General features: G+C 52.2%; 5 protein-coding genes across 5 annotated transcripts; 3 read left to right on the plus strand and 2 right to left on the minus strand.

Annotated features, from left to right (window-relative positions):
• Positions 1-154: 154 nt before the first annotated feature.
• Positions 155-1,700, plus strand: BDV17DRAFT_279688 (major facilitator superfamily domain-containing protein; the record flags this gene model as incomplete). Its single annotated transcript, XM_073759756.1, has 3 exons — positions 155-762; positions 813-910; positions 946-1,700. 3 exons carry the CDS (start codon positions 155-157, stop codon positions 1,698-1,700), a joined length of 1,461 nt encoding a protein of 486 aa, XP_073619379.1.
• A 222-nt stretch (positions 1,701-1,922) lies between these two features.
• BDV17DRAFT_197936 (uncharacterized protein) lies at positions 1,923-4,682 on the minus strand. Its single transcript, XM_073755218.1, has 2 exons — positions 3,892-4,682; positions 1,923-3,831 (listed from the first exon to the last, which is right to left on the minus strand). Exons 1-2 carry the CDS (start codon positions 4,370-4,372, stop codon positions 2,231-2,233), a joined length of 2,082 nt encoding a protein of 693 aa, XP_073619380.1. The 5' UTR covers positions 4,373-4,682; the 3' UTR covers positions 1,923-2,230.
• Positions 4,683-5,996: 1,314 nt separating this feature from the next.
• Positions 5,997-7,424, plus strand: BDV17DRAFT_197955 (glycerophosphodiester phosphodiesterase). The gene is made up of 3 exons (XM_073755219.1): positions 5,997-6,243; positions 6,299-6,478; positions 6,541-7,424. Exons 1-3 carry the CDS (start codon positions 6,064-6,066, stop codon positions 7,141-7,143), a joined length of 963 nt encoding a protein of 320 aa, XP_073619381.1. The 5' UTR covers positions 5,997-6,063; the 3' UTR covers positions 7,144-7,424.
• Positions 7,425-9,311: 1,887 nt separating this feature from the next.
• On the plus strand, positions 9,312-9,784 carry BDV17DRAFT_288060 (uncharacterized protein; the record flags this gene model as incomplete). The annotated part of the gene is made up of 2 exons (XM_073761309.1): positions 9,312-9,562; positions 9,607-9,784. The coding sequence occupies 2 exons, from the start codon at positions 9,312-9,314 to the stop codon at positions 9,782-9,784; spliced, it is 429 nt and encodes a 142-aa protein (XP_073619382.1).
• A 229-nt stretch (positions 9,785-10,013) lies between these two features.
• Positions 10,014-14,068, minus strand: BDV17DRAFT_300670 (glycoside hydrolase family 71 protein). The gene is made up of 4 exons (XM_073764107.1): positions 13,493-14,068; positions 12,758-13,352; positions 10,368-12,676; positions 10,014-10,238 (listed from the first exon to the last, which is right to left on the minus strand). Exons 1-4 carry the CDS (start codon positions 13,898-13,900, stop codon positions 10,221-10,223), a joined length of 3,330 nt encoding a protein of 1,109 aa, XP_073619383.1. The 5' UTR covers positions 13,901-14,068; the 3' UTR covers positions 10,014-10,220.
• Between the last annotated feature and the right edge of the window lie 374 nt (positions 14,069-14,442).

The following is a 14,442-nucleotide window of genomic DNA, read 5'->3' on the forward strand; positions in this document are numbered from 1 at the left end:
TCTACATGCGAGCTAGTGTGGAGCATCAGGCCCTGGTACGGGCAACTGCCAATCGTGCGTCATTGGGCCCACGAAAACACAGCATCTGAATCTTTATTTAAGATCCTAATGTACCGCATGCGCATGCCAACTACGTGCCTGCCTGCCTACTATCATGACGGACCCCGAAGCCCAACCCCACGACCATGTCCATCAAGAAGCGGCCCGTAGGGGTCTTCGAAAGACTAGCTCCAAGACGATGGGATGGGACACTGAGCACAAAGACTTTCCCCGGAACTGGCCGTTTCCGCGCAAGGTCCACGATGCCTTGATCATTTTCTTCTGGGAGTACTACACAGCAGTCTTGAGTACGACTGGGGCTTCCGCTTCAGAAGCATTGATGACCGAGTACGGCTTGAGTCGCGTTGTCTGCCTCACAGGCTTCCAGTTTCTGTACGGCATCGGTCAAGCCATCGGCGGAGTCGTCATGCCTCCCTTCTCAGAGGCTTTAGGTCGGCGGCTTTCCTACCTCATCTCAGCCACTGTATATTGCATTGCATGTCTTATAACAGGTCTACCACCTTCACCGGCGGGGCCTTTTATCGGTCGTTTCATTGCTGGCTTTGCGTCGGCGGTGCCCGAGGTCATATTGGCGGGCAGCATTGAGGATCAGTACAGCAGCCGGCCAAGGCTGTGGTTTCTCTGGTTATGGAATTGCTGTACAGTGCTGGGGCTGGGTACTGGTCCTATCTACGCGTCGTATATAATCGATGCCATTGGCTGGTGGGTCATATTTCTGAAGTCCGTCGCAAGATGCTTATTGTGTTCGATAGGCGCTGGGTATACCATACCGCTGCCATTGTCTCTGCCGTCGTCTTCCTCCTTGTCCTCTTCCTCCGCGAGAACCGTCCGACTACGATCTTGTCAAACGGTTCGAAGATTTACAATCAAAGATCGGGGACCTAGACGCCGATGTTCCCAATCCCGACCGCATCGGCAACTGGCGAGAGCTGCTCCAAATCATTGTCATTCGCCCGACGCGCCTGGGGATTACCGAGCCCATAATAATTCTAGCATCAGTTCTCAGTGCAACAGCATGGGGCATTGTGTATCTGTTTACGGAATCCTTCACCGTTGTATATGGTGGGTTCGGCTTCAGTACGAGAGCCAGCTCGCTACCCTTCATTGCCATATTCCCAGGCGTCCTAGCCAGCGGGGTGGTGCGCTTGTGGGACTACAACCTCTTGATCAGGAGAGAAAAGGCACAGCAGTCCACCGTGCCAGAGGACAAGATTGGTGGATTCGCCCTCGCTGCCCCAGCCCTAGCCATGGGTCTCTGGATCTTCGGCTGGACTGTCCCTCCCATGGTGCACGTTCACTGGATTGCGTCCATGTTCGGCATTTCCTTGATCGGGTTCGCTGCGAACGAGTTCTCCTTCACGCTCAGCGGATACATCGCCGACGCGTATACTATCTATGCGGGATCGGCCATGGCCGCGACGGCTGTGCTGCGAGGTGTCGCGGCAGGGTGCATGCCGTTGTTCGCGTATCCGATGTATTCCGGTCTTGGCTCTAATGTGGCAACAAGCATCCTTGCGGCCGTTGCCACCGTTTATTGTGTGACGCCGTTTATCTTTTTGAAGTATGGAAGGCAGCTCAGGGAGAGGAGTCCGTTTGCACGGTATACTATGGAGGTCAACCAGCAACATGGGGCAGATTGAGCAGTATGTCTGTAAGTATCAAGTCCAGGTTACGAAATACCCCAATTCCAATGTATACGAATTCTGTTATGCGGAAGGAATGCTTGTTCCCATATCCCGTCCATGGTCAGTCCAATGACCCGGCTGTATGCTCCCAGATGAGATACGAATAGGACAAATTAGCCAATTCCAAATTCTTCGAGCAGTATAGGATATGGTAATATACAAGAAGTCTTGGATGACGCAAGCAACATTATTACATTAACTTAATCCTTAACAATATCCCAAGTCCTGACCAGCCACCATGGCTTCATGTACCGTCGCTTTGTGACACTCGTACTTTCAGGGCGACAACGACGTAGTAGTGCCTATGTCAAGTCGGGGTTATTAGGCCTGGAGCGACAGAGTAAATCCAATTTCTGCGCCCTGATAACCGGTGCTTCCGACGTTGTATTTTGAGCGCCTGCCGCCCCTTTCCTCACTTTCCAACCTGGATTCCCTTTGCCCTGGGCATTTAGCAATGGTGATACCCCCAGATTCCAGTACCTGGTCTAGGCTGCCTTTGCACGACTTTCGCCAAAGACTACCACTCCGCCGACTTTTGGACCGGCATGATCCGCAGTCTTCCCAGGGTTATCCAGTGTTTCGTGATACGTATCCAGGAACTTTCTCTTCTCCTTCGAGATTTCTTGGATAAAGCTGTTATTGTTCCAGCAGTCCGCAGCTTTGCCCGCGTGAGAGCAACTGGTGAAAGGATCCCCCCATAGTTCCCATAGATGCGACCCGGGAAATCGTCGAGTCGAGGTTCCATTGCCGATTCCCTCGCGCTTGGAAATCTCGTCAACACAGAACATGGAGGCAGCTAGAAGGTCTCGATCCTTCAGTAGTCGATTACAGGGGGCGCTCAGCTCTGAGGAGCGCAGGGCTACGATTGCGTCACCGAGGTTATTGCAAAAGAGACATTCAATGTTCTTGAGCAATGGCTTCCACACTAATTCGTCACGCTTTAGGTGGGCTTTACGCAGCTCTGCAGCCGTCGTTGTGTGCACGATATCCATGAACTCGTATCCATAGACCTCGGCCCCTTTCGGCGGGTTTACTACCGTCTTGGACAGACTGGCAGAGAAACCAAGGACAAGGTCATGCACTCGGAGAGCAACCCCACCATGGCCAACAAGATCCTTTTCGGACCATTCCAATAGAGTCCGGAAGGAGGCTGAGCCACCATCGTCTTCTGGACTCGCGAGGGGGTGGTTCTCTTTGACGCCCGCAGACTTGCAATACGCCAGTACCATATGATGGAAAACGCTTAGTTTGGACACCAGCCATGCTCGTCTCTCCACCGTATCGGAGAGGATCATAGGTTCGTTAAAACTATCAACGAGCAATTTGGCATAGTTTTTCGATGGCGAGAAACGCACCGTGTTGGGAATCCGCTGGAAGGAGAAGCCTGCCTGCCCGCCTATCTGAAAAGGTACGGTACTTTGAGCTACTGCCTGCAGATTGATATTGTTTAGCTCCCACCGATGGTATTTTCGTTGTGTCGAGGACCATGTTACTTGACATGGCAGCATTTCCGTGCCCAGCAAGACCTCAGCTTTGGAACTCCAGCCGAGAAGTGCCGTGCCTCTTAAATCGTTGGAGGCTAAGGTGGGATACCATTTTTTCTCATGCATTTGCAGGTCGGAAACCTTAAACTGCGAGCCCTTCGTGTTTACTTCGAGATGCCATTTGATCTTCCTGTTTGACAGTCGTTCAATAGGTGTTAAGGCTGTTGAATAACCCCTAAGTACTAGTCCCCTCCCAACGTTAACCGGGTATTGAACGGCCGCTAGTTGAATCATAATGCCGCTATGAAGTTCCAGGCAATATTGTAAGACAGATTGCGAGTTTTCTTGTGTAACGACAACCGCTGTCTCGAAAAGGTTATGCCAGCAGGAAGCTATGTTATCACCAGCGGGTTCTTGCTGTAGACGGAGAGGGCTGAGCCTTCGACCCTGTTGAAATGAAGCATGAATCCCATTCTCCGGCGTGACGCGCAACGCGAGACACATCCAGCATAGCGCATCGCCAATAACAGCCGAAGGAATTCGAGGATGATGGTGTAGCACAACCTCCGACTCCGAGATTTCAAGTTTCATGTCCGCGCCGTCTATTCATATGTACAGTCAGAGTACCACCCATGAACCTTCATTGCTAAACTTGGACTCGCCATATTTTTTCTCTGAATCTTCTATTGCGCGGCATATGCAATCCAGTAGTTCCCGCCCGATATTTCCGTAATACTTGCTCAAGAAGTCATCGCATCGCATGGCTTTCACCACCCCGTCCTTCCCAGTTAGAGTCAAGAGCCCCCCAATGAATTGCTTCACTTGCTGCGTCTGTCCTAGAACAGACAAGATTTCACAGTCATGACGAATGCACGTCAAGTCCGGTGGATCAGGTAATGTTATACGGTGGTCTTTCCGCAAGGAAGCCTGCTTCCCTTTACTTTTCAAGCTGGGAATAAAAACTCTCGGTAAGCCTGCTGAAGCTGTTCGTTTTTGGTAGGCCTGGGTTTCGGGGCCCTTCGATGGCGGAAGATGTAAAATAGCCATCTGCAGGAGCAGTCTGAGCCAGTCCATCACGCTGATGCACTTTCCATATACTCTCTCAACTTTTGGGCTCCCGGTGAACATCACTCGTCCCGCCATCTCGCTGCATCATAGAGCGATTGGAAACATCAAGCAACCGATTTAATAGTCCCGTATTTTGCGACAGGGATTTGGCACATCTATATTTTCGTGACCGAGAATTTTTCGCACGCCACCCCCAGTCTTCCAGATAGAACACGTATTCCGATTTACTGGCGACAGAAGCGAAGGCATTGTTCAGGTACCCTGGGACCAAAGCACCGGCGTGATTCCGGGTGACGAGATATTTGACAGTCTCCTTGCAAGTGCCACGATCCATGAGACGGGAGAGTTTCCAATCAGAAACAAGCTGTATGGTTATGTTCTCTATCGTCGGTTCTGGGAGGTACTACAACGCCACAAGATCTGGACATATCTGGGCATAATATAGAGGTTGCACTGGACACTATGCGTCAAAATAGAGCGGTGGATTGGATCTGGCCGGACGATGAATGGGAAGACGACATTTTGGAAGAGACTGAGCCGATGGGCATGGATTATGGCGGTATGTTCATATCGCCCATTACTATTGCTTTATGCCTGCGACGTTGGAACGCTAAAAAATTCGACCTCAGACCCGTTCCACAACAAACGCGTCCAGCAAATCGTCCGTCGAGCTCGGTCAGAAGTCGACTAAGCAGCTCAAGCCGTCAACCATGCCAAGCAGATGAAGCAGAAGACAAGCGACGACAATGCTACTTCATCGCCTTCCCCTTGAGATACTGCTGTCGATTTTTTGGACCACCTCTCTGTCAGTGAAAGTGTCGCCGTCCAGAAAGCTATTGGCTGCAGTTTGGGTGGTGTATACTGGCGGTCTTGGGTCAATCTAGACCTCTTTCCCGAAGCCAAGACATTGTCTGATACGATAGACTGGCAATCGTTGTATTGCCAGCTTGAGGAGTTTGAACAAGGCTTCGCTGAGCAATTACAGGCGTGGCAGTGGGTTCTGGAGCAGTTGGATGGTTTTGCTGCGTTGATTTCCGGCTGATATCTTACCAATTGGGCTATTTTCCAGTTTTAGTAGGCGCTCTCCGTCAATGTTCCTGGGAGGGCTTCTTACATGCATCCTGACATGGAATTATACAACCACTGTTTCAAGTGATCTCAAGTCAAGAACCTTCAGTAGACCTGTAAAGATTTCGCTAGCAAGATTTCATTTGCCTTGGCTATTCATATATGCTAGTGAAGATGGCTCCAAAATGCAACTTGAGCTATGCCTCGTTAATGTTGCCTACCTTGAAGTTTTGCCCTAAAATGCAGTCCATGGGCGAGGATGGCTAAGCACCCCTCGGAGCTAGAGAAAGGGGTGCAGGACTCAAAACCGTTATGCGAGTTGATCAAGGGTAATCATCTTATATTGTTGAGATAACATGGCAAATTTATCGTAGAAAATAAATCCCTATTTCAAGGCGCAGGATAATAAGGAATGGTGTTGTTCGTATATAGTCTGCGGTCACGCCATCTTGGTATACTTCCGCGAGTTATATCCCCGTGACTCCTGCGATCGGGCATCCAACCGAAAGCTGTGGGTACAGGCCAATCCTGACAATAATATTATTAATGTTGTTTAATGTTGTTTCAAAGAGCACTAGGCCGCTTACTGTATGTTGCTGCCTGACACGTGACAGGCCAGGATGGTGATCGGAGTCAATGGACTCCCAGAGTAACACAGAACAACTCTTAATATATCCAAGCATTTCATCCCTAACCTCATGGACTCCCAGGCAACGCACGAGACCCCTCGCCTACCACAGATCATCGCTCACCGAGGCTACAAGGGACGCTATCCCGAGAACACGCTTTGCTCAGTCGATGCCGCGGTCCGCGCAGGAAGCCACGCCCTCGAGCTCGACCTACACCTAACCCGCGATGGAGTGGTTGTGCTCTCGCATGTAAGAAGCAATACTGTATTCAATTACATGGCGCTACAAAGCTGACTAGATAAAGGACCCGACGCTGAAGCGTTGTTATGGCGTCAAGAAGAAAATCTGTGAATGTGACTGGAGTTACCTGAGTACTCTACGCACATTACAGGCACCACATGCTCCTATGCCTCGCCTTCTCGACATCTTGGAATACCTTCGGGAGCCGGGCCGCGAGTCGTTGTGGGTGTTGCTGGACATTAAGGTAAGCTAGGAGAAGGCTTAACGGACACCTTGGAACAGTCTGTAGCTAACAGGACGCGCCAGCTTGCAAATAATCCGGCAACCATTATGCAACGCATTGCTGGGACGATTCGATCGGTTCCTGTGTCCGCCGGCAGCCCGGACTGGCATGAGCGCATCGTTCTCGGCTGCTGGTCGTCTCGATATCTTCCCCAGCGAGACCGGTACCTGCCTAAATATGCGTTTGCGCTGATTAACGCCCACCTAGACTATGCGCGGGAGTTCCTGCATCTTCCCCGGGTCTCTTTCAATCTCAACCAGAAGGTCCTGATGGGCCCACTTGGCCGCGGGCTGCTGAAGAAGGCTCGCGAGGCGAACCATCCCGTGTACCTTTGGACAGTGAATGCTCCGAATATGATGCGATGGGCGATTCGAAATCGAGTTGATGGGATCATCACTGACGATCCGGTTCTGCTTCGGAGGGTATATGAGGAGTGGGAGAAGGAAGAGAGGGCGAACCCCAACACCTCAGAACCTCGGCCACTAACGAAATCGGATCGCCTAACAGTAGGGCAGCGGATTCAGATTATGGTCTTTACGATCCTTGTGGTTCTATCTAACCGGTATTTCAGATGGAAGTTTCTCCCGTCTGTTGATCACATGCGCTTAGAGGAGCCCAGTGGGTAATGGCGCCGCCATACGGGCATTGCATTTGGTGTGGAGTTTACGCATATTTAGCGATCGTGAGATGATTTACAGTACATTTCCAGTTCTGTATACCCAAATTGTTGGTCTCGGTGTATGATATATTCAACCCGGGATGTTGACCGGCGGCTGGCACATATTAAGACCCGAAGTTCGTGAAATATATAATTCGGACCCGCAAGGTATACATCAGGCCACGATCGAGCGCGAGGACCTCGACTGGAGTACCAAAGCCATAGATAATAGCGCCGCAAGATGTGGCTAGTTCGAAGGGCTTATTTCACCCTCAAAACCGAACGAAACCGTGCTGGAATACATGGTCAAAAGTCTTGGCACACTTCGCGCGCATCCGCGACGCGTGATTCTCGGCCACAACTTCAACGACTCACTACACTACCAATATGAAGCGCTTCGTTACAGAGAGAGCGGGATTCACGGCGAAAAATAAAACGATCTTGTTGTTTGTCCTGCTCTTTTATCTGGAGTGTCAAGCAAGATATCCCCTCCATACTTGCTTCCAGCGTTGTCACATGCACTATGAACAATGACTAAGCGAGATCGAGCCGCAAGGGCAGGCCGTACCGGAGGGCAGTATACTGTCACGACTGCGGTGCACCACGTGATGCCTCTGCCTCTGGCAGATTCCTCATTCCTCAGGCCACAGATTCCGAATCCGGATGGGTGCTCACTGCCGACAACCCAGAGCATGACAAGCACTTCCCGACGCGACAACCAACTCTGTATCGGCCCAGGACCATCGAACGTGGCCAGGACAGGTACCAGCTGCGGTCCGCCCAACCACGGAGCCATGACATACACTTGTCAGACCTGTACAAGACGCAAGGTCAAATGCAAAGGTCCTTCCGGTCTGTTCTCGCTGCCGGAAGGGCAACCTCGAGTGCTCGTGTCGGGCTCCTCGGCTGCGACAGAAACGAAAGTTGGATGAAGAGGAAGAGGCAGTCTCAGTAGAGACTCAGGAGAGACTTACCAGGTACGAGCGCATCTTGCGCGAAATTGGCCCACTGGACGTGGACGGCCATACCCTATCGAAGGGTTTTGCAGAGCTTCCTCAGTTGGCTTAGAGTGGGTATAACAGATCGAGATTGGCAACGGGAATGCTGTTGGGCGATTAGGACAGGTCGCAATATATAGGTAGCCATCTATGGAGGACTCTTGGAAACGATGAGATGCAGCGCATGTCTGAAGATGCGAAAAAAAATAGTGCCAGTGCCAGTGCCAGTGCCAGTGTCCAGGGAAGCGGCAGAAGCTCTCGTTCGAGCTTAGAACTGCGCCAGGCCCTTCTACAGGAGCAGCTCTGGACACCGAGTCCCTGAGCAGGGTCTTCTGCAATATCATCCGACCACTACAAACGCCGTGCTCCTATGAAAAACCTATACTGAGAATGTGGGACCCCTGTGCAAGGCCCTGCACATTCCGTCGACCGAAGAAATGTTCAAACAGGCATGGCAGCAGCCGGAGCTGATATCGAGAGCCGATGAGTGCTTACTCTTTGCGATCTATCATTTTGCCGTGTTCTCCCTAACCGACGAGGAATGCACCGGGAATCTCGGACAGGCTCACAACTCGCTAATGCAAAGGTATCACTGTGCCGCTCGTCGAGCGTTTGTGAATGCCTCATTCTTAAGACCACATCCATGACTGACCTCCAGGCTCTCATTCTCTTCCTGATGCCATGTCGACACCTCTATGACTCGCACACATACTGGATTTTGACAGGGACGACCTTACGGATAGGACAACGCCTGGGCTTACACTGTGGTGGTAAGAAACTAGGCCTGCTACCGTTCCAAGTGGAGACGAGGCGACGGCTGTTCTACAACCTTGTGGCCCTGGACGGTAGTGCCGCGCAGATATCGGGCGTCGGTATATCAATCATGCCTGGGACCTGGGATACTCAGCTCCAGTGCAACATCAACGAGGACGCGCTCCCTAGGTCTCGGCTTGCGGGGTTCGGGACCACTTGCAATCCACCAACTGCTGGGCTGCATACTTTACGCTCAAGGACGAGCTGCTGGGAAGAAGTAAATTAGGCTACGCATATAGCATTCCCTGAGCTGTGATTGGACCCTCTCCATCAGGTGACAGTCTAGCGGCAGTCATGAAGCTCTGCTGCTGATGAGCATAGACCTATGGCTTTTTTCCACGATGCGTCGAAGAAGGGCACCGATGCACTCAAACAATACGTCGCGACCAAATACCAAAGCGCCGGGTGGATGGACGACGAACCTATCAATGGCATGATGGACGCAGAAGGTTCCTACGCTAGTGAGATAGTCCAAGTGAGGCTTCCGAGCTTATACAAAGAGCGCTTTCTTTTGGTCGGTGATGCTGGGTATGCCGGGGCAGCTGGAGCCGGTACCAGTCTCGCATTTGTCGGCGCGTATGTTCTGGCTGGTGACATCAAGCGGCATCATGGCGACTTAGCCAAGGCGCTGGGGGTTACAATGAGCGAATGGGACCGCTTGTCGAGGATTTGCAGAAAACACCGAGTTTCCTTTCTACGATCGATCTCGTGCCGTTCAACGCTGCCAACGTACCGCTGGCTGGCAAGCAGGCCGTTGTTGGGGATGTATTTGCTCCCTCTGTCGAATCAAATTCCTAACAATGCAAACTTCCCTAATGGCTTGTCCTTCCATTTCAGCCCATGCCACCTCTTCGATGTGGAAGCCGTGTCCCGCCAGGCTGTTTTCTTCCATAGTCCTCTCCAGTGGCGATTCGCATCCTGGAATGGTTTTTGAAGGAGATGGGGGTTGATGTGCCGGTTTTGAAGATTATGTCGGATACGTACTCGATGGAGAGGATGTGTGAGGATGTGCTTGTGGATTGGGGGAAGGTGAATAAGGGGAAGTGAAATGATGGGCGATAATTAAGTTGAAGTTGATTGTTGCAGTGAATATAGAAATGTTGCTTGGGAGTATGGGTATATGATGATGATAACAAGGGTGGCAGTTATGCTTTTTCAGCCCTACATGTCACTGCTATTGCATTTGGAGCTTTTATATTCGAGATATACTATAGCACCTGTAGCCGTTAAACTACTACTTAGCTTCAGAAGGCTACGGCCATGAGAAACAAATTTCCCTCACTAGATATAAAACCTCCCATCAAGCCTTACACCGGTCCGCAGGAATCACCCTCCTCAGGGCATCATCATGCCGCTTAAACACATCCCCAATCTTGCTCACACCCTCCGCCCCCATCTCCCGCCTCTTCGACGCCGCATTCGAATAATTCTTCCCCGTCCTGCCCCCCGCAGCACCCAGAAGCAAATCCAGCACCGCCATAGCCGGGCTCCCCTTGTTCTTGACAACATCATACACGCCCATCGCCGCGTTGCCAATAATATCAACCACGACCGCGGCCTCCACCACCCAAGCCAGGCCCGCAATCTCGCCGACGATCTCGCCGGCAAAGGGCACAACGACCAGGACAGCGGTGAGAATCTTCATGATTAGTTCTGTCTCCTCGTACTCCTTTTCTTCCTTGCCGAGCTGTTTGACCTGCTCCATTGACTCGACTGCCTGCGCGAGCATAAATACAGGAAGTGAGACAGCCTCGACTGCATCGTCGTAGTCCCCATCCCAAAAGCCAAACATCATCTCAGTCCAGGTCGTTACGATGTCCAGCTCCAGCTGGTCGAATTTGCCGTTACTTTTGCTTATAATATCCTTGGGATTCGCGAAAGTCATATTATCCGCCGGATGCGGGTAATCTTCCAACACAACCATACCATCCCGGCACGCATCCGGCCGCAAAGGATTCTTAAGCGGACAAGGCTTTGCAATATCCCAGTCCTCGAAACTAATCCAGTCTTTCTGGATCCCGCGCTCGGCCACGGCATTCCAGAATCCCTCCTCGTCATTAAAGTCGTAGTCGACGTGGTACGACATCGCGATGGATCCAACAGGGCACGTCTGCGGGTCATGGTGGTCGCCGTCTCGAAGCGTGCAGTCGAAGTATTTATTGCCCGGCCCTTTGTCGCCGTAGGAGACAAAGTCCCAGATCTGCTCCGGGACGACCCGGTGCATGTACTTGACGTAGTAGTTGAACCAGTAGTCGTAGTCGTTGTCGACGGCTGTGTAGTTTGCTTTGGTGTCCTTCAGGAGTTTGAGGAGGACTTGCATTGCGTGGATGCCGGTGCAGCCGCTGGGGATTGTGGAGAGGGAGTTCTCGAGATCGGCCATTGTGTTGAATGTTAGTGACAGGTCGCATGCTTCCGAGTCTGCGAGGGCGTCTGTTAGGCATTGGGGGTCTTCGGAGTCATCGTTGCACATGACGACCTCGTTGGGGCGGTATTTCTTGCAGGCGGTCTCGGGGCAGTAGCTGCGTGAGCAGGCAAAGCTGCAGAGGCCCGAGTCGTCACCGTTTAATGTCCATTCACCGTCGTAGTCTGAATCCTGAGCAGGCGGAGGGACCAATGTCCCGGTCGAGGTACAGGTGCAGTGCTTGATCGGACAGAATCCAAAGTCGCATGCATACTGGCAAAGGCCGATAAAGCTATCCTGCCCGGTGCCAGAAGTGCAGGCAGATGGGAGGAAAGGCGACACCGTGGGCTCGGTCAGGGCAACCTCAGCTGTCCCGCATGCGCCGGGCGGGCAGTAGCCATAATTACAGGCAAAGTCACAGAGACCAATATAGCTGGACCCCTCGCCCGCAATCGGGTACCCTTTCACCCCCGTTGGCTCCGGGAGCTCCTTGGGCGGTCCGAGCTCCAGGCAGACACAGGCGCCGATGGGACAGTATCCGTAGCTGCAGGTGAACTCGCAAAGGCCCTTGAAGTTGCCCTTTGCCGTGCCCCGGATACACTGTTGCTCGTCGACGGCGAGCTTAGGCGACACAGCTTCAGCCAGTTTCGGGCCGGTGGCACTCCCCACCCACGCGTTCCAGTTGGTGTACCCGTCCGGACAGCTCGTGGTGATGTCCGTCCCAGTAAACGACGCAATCGTCTTTCCGGAGCGCGAGATGGCGATCTTGACAGCCCCGCGATTACCGCCGTAAGCCACGCTTCCATGATAAACACCCACGCCGCCGCTGGGTTTGTTTTCCCATTCCGCGGGCAGTGCCACTCCACCCACCGTCACGGATATACTAGCGTCGGAGGCCAGAACCGCGGAGAAGACAATGATATCCTGCGCGACTTCTGCAGGGTCAAACTCAATCTGAAGCTGCTGGGCCGTGTTGCCGGACGTCCCGCCACTATTGCAAGCCGCGGCCGGGTTCGGACGGTACCAGCCAACGACCAGCTCTTCCGAGATCGGTGCCTTGCCCTTTTTGTACGTGTCGATCCAGTATGGGAGGAGCTTGCGCCAGGCATCGTGCGGCATCCCGGTGATGTAGTCGTAGGGGGCTTTTCCGACCTCAAAGGCCTTGTAGTCGCCCTTTGGCAGCGGACCGATGTAGTGTGACTCTCCAAAGTCGTTCCAGCTGATGATCTGGACGAGGTCCGGCTGCACGACCATGACCTCTTCCCAGCGATCTCTCCACAGGTCGTCTCCTGGTTCGTCGGTCATCTGTCAGCAAGGAAATTCCATCTCACAACGAACCAAAACAAACAAGAGTTAGAGATATTCCTTACCGCGCCAGAGCCAGTTCTTATTATACCCAGGTAGATTAGTATAAAACCACGGCGAAACCGGCATCATATAAGGCTTCCCGCCATCCCTCTCCAAATAATCCAAATACGATGCATCAACATAAGTATCCATATCCGTATTCCCCCACGGCCAAGCCGCCCAGTTAAACAACCCATCCGCTGTTTGAAGTGCCAGCGCATCCTTAGCCCCCAGCGACGACCAATCTGGCATAAAGAAACAGTCGACTGCGGCCTTGATCTCCGCCCAGTCCGCCGCATTCGCTGGCCCCTCAAACGTTGAGACCAGCGGCTTGCCGCGGAATTGGTAGTACATGTCATATGACGCCCAGTCACGGAGTGTTTGGATCACGGTATCCATGGTAAAGGGGCCGTTGCCGGCGTAGTCGAAGGAGAAGACGAATTTGAAGCCTAGTTTATTGGCGGCGACAAAGGCCTTGAGGAATGCTACGTCGTAGTCCACGCCAGATCCGAAGTTGAGTGCGAAGCCGTCGATGTGGGCTGTGCGGGCGAGAGTGATTTCGTCTTCCCAGGCTCCTAGGTTCCAGTCTTTGGCGTTTTCGAGCTGCAAAGGAGTTAGCTTGATCGGCCAGATACTATGTTGACAGCGTAGTTCAGGGATAGTGGATGATTTTGAGATGACGAGAAGAGTCGCAGCGGAGTTCCATCAGGCAGAGGTAGAGGTGCTACCAACAACACCACATATATAGGCAGGCTTACCATAAAGTGCGCAAAAACAGCCTTGGGCTCCTTCGCTCTGGTGACAAGTACATTACTTGTCGAGTGAGAAGATCGGTGCTCAAGGGACGAGCCATGGTGGCGATGGCGTCTAAGGGACGGACTGTGAACGTGATGGCTTCGATGACTCGTGTAGGTTGGAGAGTGTGTAGAATTGCTGAGAAAAGCCGATTGTCCTGATAGAATACTTGCCAGATCCTCCAACGTTGTATATGAACGAATCTCCGCGGACCAAGTACCGTTTAGACGTGCGAATGCCTGAATAACATTGTGGTTAAAGGTCCGATTCTCGTAAGTGGACGAATAGGTGTCTGGAACTGCCACTGGATGAAGGCCGAGGGCGTTTGTTATAAGGAATGGTAATATCAGAAGAGAGTGTAGAGGTTTCATTGTGGCGAGCCTCAGAACCTTGAGTTTTGTGGTTGGGGAATGGAGCGTCTGTTAAGCAAACATAGGTAGGAGTTGGACAGAACAGAGACAAAAGAGAGCGAGGGAATGGTGACTAGACGCTTGGTATAGAGAAGTACAGGTACTTGGGGAGTGTATATAAGTACCCTCGCTCCTGGCGCCCATTACCATCATAGAAAAGCTCCGCAAAAGCCCCTGATACTGTCTAGGCTGCTCCGGTTAGCTGAAAAAAATCGCTCATATATCCACTACGACTCTAAGGATTCTTCGATATCAGTCTTTGCTATGTGATAATGGGTTCGCGGGTAGCAGACCGATCAATATTATGACAGGAACCTAGGGCTCTCGCTAGCCCTAGCCCGATTGCGACTACGCTAGCGCTGGTAGCCACCACGCATAGAGAGTTAGCGAGATTGACGGGCTTTTTCTTATGAGCGAAGCTCTTTCATACTGTATTTGATGAGAACCCTTGGCATTGAATGGCCCACTCCCTGAGCCCTTGGTGCGAGACTGGGTCGATATCA

This window comes from Aspergillus undulatus, assembly GCF_047715775.1.
Source record: "Aspergillus undulatus strain CBS 261.88 unplaced genomic scaffold BDV17scaffold_6, whole genome shotgun sequence".
NCBI lineage: Eukaryota > Fungi > Ascomycota > Eurotiomycetes > Eurotiales > Aspergillaceae > Aspergillus > Aspergillus undulatus.

Excerpts from the sequence above, each read along its gene's own strand:
- BDV17DRAFT_197936 (XM_073755218.1), bottom strand. The coding sequence starts at position 4,372 with ATGGCGGGACGAGTGATGTTCACCGGGAGCCCAAAAGTTGAGAGAGTA. Across the intron at positions 3,832-3,891 it reads AGATTCAGAGAAAAAATATG|ACGGCGCGGACATGAAACTT; the intron begins GCGAGTCCAAGT and ends ACATATGAATAG.
- BDV17DRAFT_197955 (XM_073755219.1), top strand. The coding sequence starts at position 6,064 with ATGGACTCCCAGGCAACGCACGAGACCCCTCGCCTACCACAGATCATC. Across the intron at positions 6,244-6,298 it reads GAGTGGTTGTGCTCTCGCAT|GACCCGACGCTGAAGCGTTG; the intron begins GTAAGAAGCAAT and ends GACTAGATAAAG. Across the intron at positions 6,479-6,540 it reads GGGTGTTGCTGGACATTAAG|CTTGCAAATAATCCGGCAAC; the intron begins GTAAGCTAGGAG and ends AGGACGCGCCAG.
- BDV17DRAFT_300670 (XM_073764107.1), bottom strand. The coding sequence starts at position 13,900 with ATGAAACCTCTACACTCTCTTCTGATATTACCATTCCTTATAACAAAC. Across the intron at positions 13,353-13,492 it reads CTGTTTTTGCGCACTTTATG|CTAACTCCTTTGCAGCTCGA; the intron begins GTAAGCCTGCCT and ends TGGCCGATCAAG. Across the intron at positions 12,677-12,757 it reads TAAGAACTGGCTCTGGCGCG|GAGACGACCTGTGGAGAGAT; the intron begins GTAAGGAATATC and ends CCGACGAACCAG.